The sequence below is a fragment of the Antechinus flavipes genome, chromosome 2 (genome assembly GCF_016432865.1).
Source record: "Antechinus flavipes isolate AdamAnt ecotype Samford, QLD, Australia chromosome 2, AdamAnt_v2, whole genome shotgun sequence".
Taxonomy (NCBI): domain Eukaryota; kingdom Metazoa; phylum Chordata; class Mammalia; order Dasyuromorphia; family Dasyuridae; genus Antechinus; species Antechinus flavipes.
The window spans coordinates 92,203,036-92,210,647 of NC_067399.1; the positions used below are offsets into that span (position 1 = coordinate 92,203,036).

General features: G+C 41.1%; 1 protein-coding gene across 5 annotated transcripts; it reads left to right on the forward strand.

Moving 5' to 3' along the window:
* Positions 1-774: 774 nt before the first annotated feature.
* Positions 775-7,403, forward strand: TMEM247 (transmembrane protein 247). 5 transcript variants are annotated; one of them, XM_051982927.1, is made up of 3 exons: positions 775-875; positions 3,957-4,298; positions 7,031-7,403. In XM_051982927.1, the coding sequence occupies exons 1-3, from the start codon at positions 807-809 to the stop codon at positions 7,241-7,243; spliced, it is 624 nt and encodes a 207-aa protein (XP_051838887.1). In that variant the 5' UTR covers positions 775-806; the 3' UTR covers positions 7,244-7,403. The 5 variants fall into 5 exon arrangements, with proteins under 5 accessions (XP_051838887.1, XP_051838886.1, XP_051838888.1 ...); XM_051982926.1 differs by having other exon boundaries at positions 792-923; XM_051982928.1 differs by lacking the exon at positions 775-875 and adding an exon at positions 3,243-3,350.
* The last annotated feature ends 209 nt before the right edge of the window (positions 7,404-7,612 follow it).

The window sequence follows — 7,612 nt, forward strand, 5'->3', positions numbered from 1 at the left end:
ATGAGATCGTAAAGAATCAAACATGACTAGATTGAACAACCCAAAAGTCTCTTTCAACTCTAAATGCTACATGTTTAATTCTCCATTATTCTACAATGAAAAGGCATTTAAGAGAGAATGAGGGCTACAAGCCCTTTTGATAGATTGATTATAGGTTGAGATCTCCTCTGAAGTTCACCTCTAATCCCTACCTCAGCATCCTTTGGAGATGATCATGGGTGGATCCTTACATTAGCAAGGCACAAGTTCTGCTAGGTCATATAAAACAAGATAGAAAGGTTTTAAGTGCAGATCTGATGATACCATAAGAATCAGGCTAGCTAGGTCTGAAGATATCTGCAATGAAAAAGTTGGTGATTGGATGAAGAATTTTTCAGTTGGGCAAAGAAGAGCTCCTTTTAGAAGATACCGATGGAACGGCATGCTCAACCCTAGGTTTAAGCACTAGGAAAGAGACAGAAGTAAGGTAATGTTTGGGAATGGCAGTATTAACCCAAAGGAATGGAGTTCTAACAGTAGAATTCTAAGTTCCCTTGCAGGTCAGTTGAAGAGAGAGAGACAGAGAGAAAGACAGAGACTTTGAAGCAAGGAAGCCTTTCTAGAGAACCGTACACTATCCCAAGTCATCAATGACCTTCTCTGTTTCTGAGTAAAGAAATCTCTAGTCCTGGCCCCTAGCAACTGGTAGAATGCAGGATATTATGAGGGCAGGGGATTGTGATGATGGCTAAGGTGGAACCTGATGAGACCAAACCAGGACTCTGAAAGTGCTCCTTTGCTTAAATCAAGTCCATTTGGTTGCTCAGATGACAGCAGAGATCAGAGAAATTATGAAGGTTAAGGATGATGAGAGTGAGAGCTCTCTGACTGATCCGGTATGTCCTATCGACCATCCCATCCTGACAGAGTTAGGGCTTTCCACGGTAAGAGTAAGACTCTAGGCCTTGACTACCCTCTCCCAGGCCAGACTTCTTAGCGGTCTGATTGGGGAATCATTAAATAGGGGCAATCAGAGGATTGGAGTTATCCAAATATATTTGAGCTCCTAGAGACCCAAGGATGCTCCTTCTATATCTCACTGAATCCCTCATTGGGCAACTAGGTGGTGCACTGGATTAAATGTCAGGCCTGGAGTCAGGAAAAATCATCTTGCTGACTTCAAATCTAGCCTCAGATACTTACTAGCTGTGTGATCCTGGACAAGTCACTTAACCCTGTATGTCTCAGTTTCCTCATTTGTAAAATGAGCTGGAGAAAGAAAAAGCAAAGCACTCCAGTATTTATCAAGAAAGTCCCAAATGGGGCCACAAAGAGTTGAATAAGATGAAAAAAAAATTGGAAAAACAATATACTTCATTGATCTCTTTCTAGCCTTGCTGACACTTGCACCTCTCTAGGTTTTTGTGACACTGACCATGACCACCGTCTTAGTTCTCCTCCTTCCTATCTTACCTACCCTCAGTCTCTGTCGGATTTACATTCAGATCATACTCATTAACCATGAGGGGCCCCAGAGACTCTCCCTGAGCTTTCCTCTACCTCTGCACAATTTCCCTTGGTGATCTCATCATTTCCTATGGATTCCTTCAAGTCTTAGCTAACTTAGCTTTCTTCAACAAGAAGCTTTTCTCCAGGCCTCAGTCTAAGTTCCTTTCCTCTGAGATTATCTCTCCAACTTGCTTATATATAAATATATATATATATGCATATATATATACATATATATATATATATACACACACACATATATCTCCTTTTTTATACAAAGCTCTTTTCGTGTTGTCTCTCCTTTAGACTGTGAGCTATTTGAGAACAGAGACTGGGTTTTTTTGGCCTTATTTTGGTATCCCCAATGCTTAACTGGCACGTTGTAGGCACTCAATAAATGAATGCTTGTTGACTGACTTATTGGGAGCCTGGTGTCTTTCACTGTTTCCTGGATTCTGTTCTCAAAAACAAAACAAAACACAATGAAACCAGCAAAGTTGTTCCACAATGCCTACTGCCCACTTTTCTGAGTGCCTCTTCCCCCTCCGTGTTTTACCTACTTTTCACCCCTTTCTGCTCACTATTCCTACCAAGTAACCATAGAATTCAGAATTCTAAACCCTAAAAGGACAGCTAGGTGGGGCAGTGGAGAGAGCACCAGCCTTGAAGACAGGAGGACCTGACTTAGATACTTAATGCTTCCTAGCTGTGTGACCCTGGGCAAGTCACTTAACCCCAATTGTCTTAGGAGGGGAAAAAACACCTAAAGTTCATCTAGAAAAGAAGGGCACAATCTCTGTGAACAAGTCTAGAGACTTGATTTTATGTATATATGTGTATGTGTGTACAGTTATTTGTTCTAAATCACAGGGGGAGGGGTGCAACATCCCAACAATCTGGAAAATGCATATAAAAATTTTGGCCCTTCCTTTCATACTAGAAAAGTCTGAATTATTATGGTATTAAAATAAAAAATATATTGATATTATACAATACTATACGTATATGTTTCTGAACTTTTTCTGCGTCATCTGCTAGCCTTTGTGTCTTGAATGTGGCTTCCATAAAACTCCCAAAAAATTCCCATTTAATTTCACATGCCAAACCTCAATATATTGAAACTGTGGTAAAGGAAAGTTGTTGTGTGGAAGGGATAACTGCATACGTATATATGTGTGTGTATACATACAGATATGTACATATATATAATGCATACATATGCATGTATATTGTGTTGTATGTATGCACATGTCTATATGTAGATATTTGTAACTACATGTGCATATCATATTATTTATGTCTGTATATATAACTCATTATAATTGCTTTTCTTTGTAATTCTGAGGAGGGGCCCAAAGTCTCACCAGACTACCAAAGGGATCCATGATACAAAAAAGGTAAACAACTCTTGATTTAGAACAGCCCCTTCATTTCAAATATTTTTAATAATTTAATAAGAAAATTAAATTATTAAATTAATTTAAATAAGATTAAAATAAAACCAAAACCTGGGGTTCAAAGAGATATCTGCAGATAGTAACAATGACCAGGATTTGAAAAGGGATCCTTTGCCTCCAAATCCAGGGTGTTCTTTCCAATCAATGGAGTGAAGTTCCTGCTGAAAAGATGGGAGGGACTCATGTCCAGCTCCTTGCAACAGCAGGGTGGGGACCTCTGTCTAGCCTCCTCACAACAGGTGGGTGGGACCGTGTCTGTCCCCTCACAAAAGCAGGTGGGGACCATAGGCTGGCCTCCTCCCAACTAAGAGGGGAGGGGCCTAAAACCTGCCTCCTCACAACAGAAGATCCCCCCATGGAGGGGCCATGTCTCTTCCATCATCTGTACCCCCCATGGCACACAGTGTAGGGCTGACCTCATGTTGATAGAGGTCATAGAATCACAAAATTTTAGAGCTGGAAAGAGTTTAGTCCAAGTCCCTCATTTTATAGATGAGGAAATCAGAGAAGTAAGAGTAACTTCTCTAAGATCACGCAGTGACAGAGCAGGGAGGGACTATAGAATCCAGATCTCCTTACTCCTTTGCTCCAATGTCATTGCCCATCTCTCCCATTCTCCACCCCCCTCCCCCAACATGTTTCAGGTCTGAAACTCCCCCAGTGGGAATTTTGCTCCTTAGCCTGCCCACTTTTTAAAACTCACAAGGCCCCCTGAGACAACACTTTTAGTGTCAATGAGTTGATTCGATATTTTTCCTTCCAGGTAGATGGATGGGCAATCAAGGAAGAGAGACCAGGGGCAAGGGAGGGAGGATCCCCTAAGGTATTTCAAATCCCAGCTCCTCATCATATCTTTTCTTTTTTTCCTCTTCTTCTATTATCTTTTTTCTCTTCTCTCTCTCTCTCTCTCTCTCTCTCTCTCTCTCTCTCTCTCTCTCTCTCTCTCTCTCTCTCTCTCTCTCTCTCTCTCTCTCTCTCTCTCTCTCTCTCTCTCTGTGTCCACTTTTGCAGGAGGTTCCATATGTGACCCAAGACTCCTCCTATGACTTCCTGGAGGACGGTGGGGCCAGTGTGGAGGGCAGCCCCCAAGAGGAAGTGAAGCAGATGAAGATGCAGGTGGCTGAGCCTCTTTCCTCGAAGCCAGCTCCAGGTAAAGGGCCCGCAGGCGATGAGCCCGAGCCTTCAGCTGTGCTCCGGGAGGGGGTGATGGAACATAGCACGGAGATGGAGCTGGAGAAGGTGAGGATGGAGTTTGAACTGACCAGACTGAAGTACCTGCACGAGGAGAACGAGCGCCAGCGGCAACATGAGGAGGTGATGGAGCAGCTGCATCGGCAGGCACCACCCCGGCTGGTAGGTGCCCGAAGGGGCTCGCCAGGGACCTGGGGGGGCATCTGCAGGTGTCCATCACTCAGCCGAGGGGAGCCAGTATCAGGACAAAAAAAGGGAATCGGGATCAGGAAAAAGTTCCCTAGATTAAGAACTGGAAATGACCTTTTATCTGAGGTCATTGAATTCATTGAAGAGCAAATTGTGATTAAGGCACTTTTCCTAAAGTCACACTCCTCCTACTCTAGAGACAATAAGTCACCAAGTAAATTATTTTACTACTTTTGTGTTAGCCCTTTAGCACTGTACTGTATGCTGGCAATACAAAGAAAGACATAAACACGGTCCCTCCCCTTGAGAAGCATACATTCATTTGAAAGGTAATATCAGAGTTCTTTCTAATGTGAACTTAACAAGTCACTCTCCTTGCTGGGCCTCGGTTTCCCTATCTGTAAAACAGACATATTAATACTAGGCCCGCATTAGTTCACATGGAGTTTTGTTAACATCATGGAGCCTTGAAGGTTGGTGGGGCCTTGGAAGTCATTCTTGATTAAATGCAGTAAATTAAATGTCAGTAAATCATTACTGACAAATGGCCATCCAGTTTTTATTTGAACTTTTCCAGTCATGAAGAATTCATCACTCACTTCTGGGGGCTGCCCACTAATGGACAGTTGGACAGCTCTGTTACAAAGTTCCTTCTTTTATTGAATGAAAATTTGTCTTTCATTAGTCCTAATTCCAAGCTTTGGTGATAAAGAATGTTTGATTGATTAAATTCCTATGTGATTATCTTTTAAATATCATGTCCCCTCACAATCCTCTTCAAATTAAAAAACCTGAATGCTTTCAATAATTATTTTTGTTTAGAACTATTCTAGTTTATTGATGCATTTCAAGCATTTTTAAATCAATTTCATAAAATGTGATGTCCAAAGTTGTAAGCAATTCTTCAATAGCATTCAGACCAATATTTGAGACCTATATTTATCCCTTGAATCTGTAACACTATAACTTTTTCAATAGAATCCTTATCTTTTTCAATAGCCAATCATATTGTTGGCTCATATTGAATTGGTAGTCTTTTGAATTGCTGTCATGCCAGGTCTCCCACTTTCTTTTCTTGAACAATTGATCAGTGACATAAAATATCAGATTTTCTGTTCTTCTGTATTTCAAGGAGCTATGATTTCACCAATGTGGGCACTCCTTCCTTATACAAAAATCACAACCACTCTACAAGTTAGTGAATGGACTTTGAGAATCTGTGACAAAATAATCTACTTGCTGATAAGCGTCTCCAAACTAGTTTAGACTTGCCTCAGAAAATGAACAGTCTTTCACCCTGTCCATATTCAAAGGCTCATTCATCCTGGTGGTGTGATACCTGCCAGTATTTGTGTTCTACTAACATAGAATTTGAGTCTGTATTAACCCATTATAATTTTGCTACTCTCCCTCATCTTGGAATAGAGTTGGCCCTGAGTTCTAGAAAGCTAATGCTAGAGTTTCACAAATAGCAGTAGGGCCTACCATTTTTTAAATAGTTTGAGCAAGAGTCACACTGAGGATCAGCCTACTTACTAAAAAGATTCAGCACCAAGTTGGTCAACAATTCAATTGTTATTATTATTGTTCCTTTTTCCAACCACAGCAACCCACAAAGACAATCTGCTAAAGTGTAGGAGCAATTGTGAGATCTTTGTTGGTTGTTGGAAAATCCATGCCAAAGAAATTATATTTGGATCTTTGAAAATATTGAAGTTTACTTATTATTAATTTTGGCCAACTGCTATAGCCTATTAATATTTTTGTATTCTGATTTTATCTACTCTATTAGCTATTAAACTATAATTCTAGCTTTATGATATCCTGATATTTGAAGAATATGCCATTTATGTATAATCAAATTATTAATACAATAGTTGAATAAGGCAAAATATGTTCAGAATCCTGGGACATACTATTTTTTTTTTGCTAAGGCAATTGGGGTCAAGTGACTTGTCCAGGGTCACACAGCTAGGAAGTTTAAGTGTTTGAGATCAGATTTGAACTCAGGTTCTCCTGACTTCAGGGCTGGTACTCTACTGTGACATACTTTTTAAAGATCATCCTTTACCTTGATATAGATCCATTAATGACCCTACTTGGGTATGGTTTTATTTTCTCCCATCATATCAGTGACAGATTCCTGGCCTTGTAGGAACTAGGAACTGGCAATAGGACTCTCATAGGTTTTTTTTATGGGGAAAAAAATCATAAATAAATCTCCCCAATGTGGCCACAAAGCAACCCAAGCTCACTCTTGTCTTACAATTCTGCTGGAAGTTGATTAAGTATGAGGTTGAATATGGTGACAGAGCATTGTACAAAGAGCTCCAATCATATTAGCTTTTTCAGTATCCATTCGTGGCTCATATTGAGTTAGTGCCGAACTGACTCCAAACCAATTTTCTCCTATTGTATTCTTATACAATTGATTTTGGTCTCTACTTAAGATTAGAGTCCAATTGTCAAATATCAGCGACATTGATGCCCAAAGGGGTGACACAGAGATAGCTGGCCCAGCCTGGGAAAGATTACTGGGGGGGAGGGAGATGGCCCCATCTTCCCAGATTCAAGGGGAAGGCAGAATGGAGATGATTGTTGAAGCTATAGTCAATGGTTGCCCGGGTGCACAGCAGGTAGGATCCTTCAGCTATCCCTGTGACTTGAGGCTAGGTCAAGTTTCAGTCTCTTTTTTCTCCCTACAGTTCCCAGGAGGATTCCAGGACCTCCTACTCCCCCAGAATCAGTTTGCTATGTTCCTGTATTGCTTCATCTTCATTCACATCATCTACGTCACCAAGGAGATGATCTTCTTCCTCTTCACCAAGCATTACCTCTTCTGCATTGCTGCCATTCTGCTCTGTTTGATTAAAACCTTGTGGTCTTACGTCCTGTGCCCCCCTGCTCTGCCGACCTGATGGGTCCACCATGGAAACTTAACTTTCAAGTAGGCGAAGTTGTCCTCCCCTTTCCCATCCTGATTCCTCCCCCCTGGTATTCTTTCTTATTCTCAAGCATCAGACAATTCCACCACTCCCAAACATGTTCTGAAGAAAGGATTAACACTTTATTCCTGTGCTCCCTCTCCTATGCTTTTTTTCAGGCTCTTCTCAAAATGCATTTTCTTCTTCCTTGATAAAGGAATTTCATACACCACCTATAGGGGAAGGGGGGGGTCTTTCAAGATCAATATCAGATGTTTTGGAGGGAAGGAGGCCTCTTAAGATCAATCGGCTCCAAGTGGAAAGATGAGAAATGATTTGTGACCCATTCCTTGACCACTAATC

Excerpts from the sequence above, each read along its gene's own strand:
- TMEM247 (XM_051982926.1), top strand. The coding sequence starts at position 807 with ATGACAGCAGAGATCAGAGAAATTATGAAGGTTAAGGATGATGAGAGT. Across the intron at positions 924-3,956 it reads CAGAGTTAGGGCTTTCCACG|GAGGTTCCATATGTGACCCA; the intron begins GTAAGAGTAAGA and ends CCACTTTTGCAG. Across the intron at positions 4,299-7,030 it reads GGCAGGCACCACCCCGGCTG|TTCCCAGGAGGATTCCAGGA; the intron begins GTAGGTGCCCGA and ends TTCTCCCTACAG.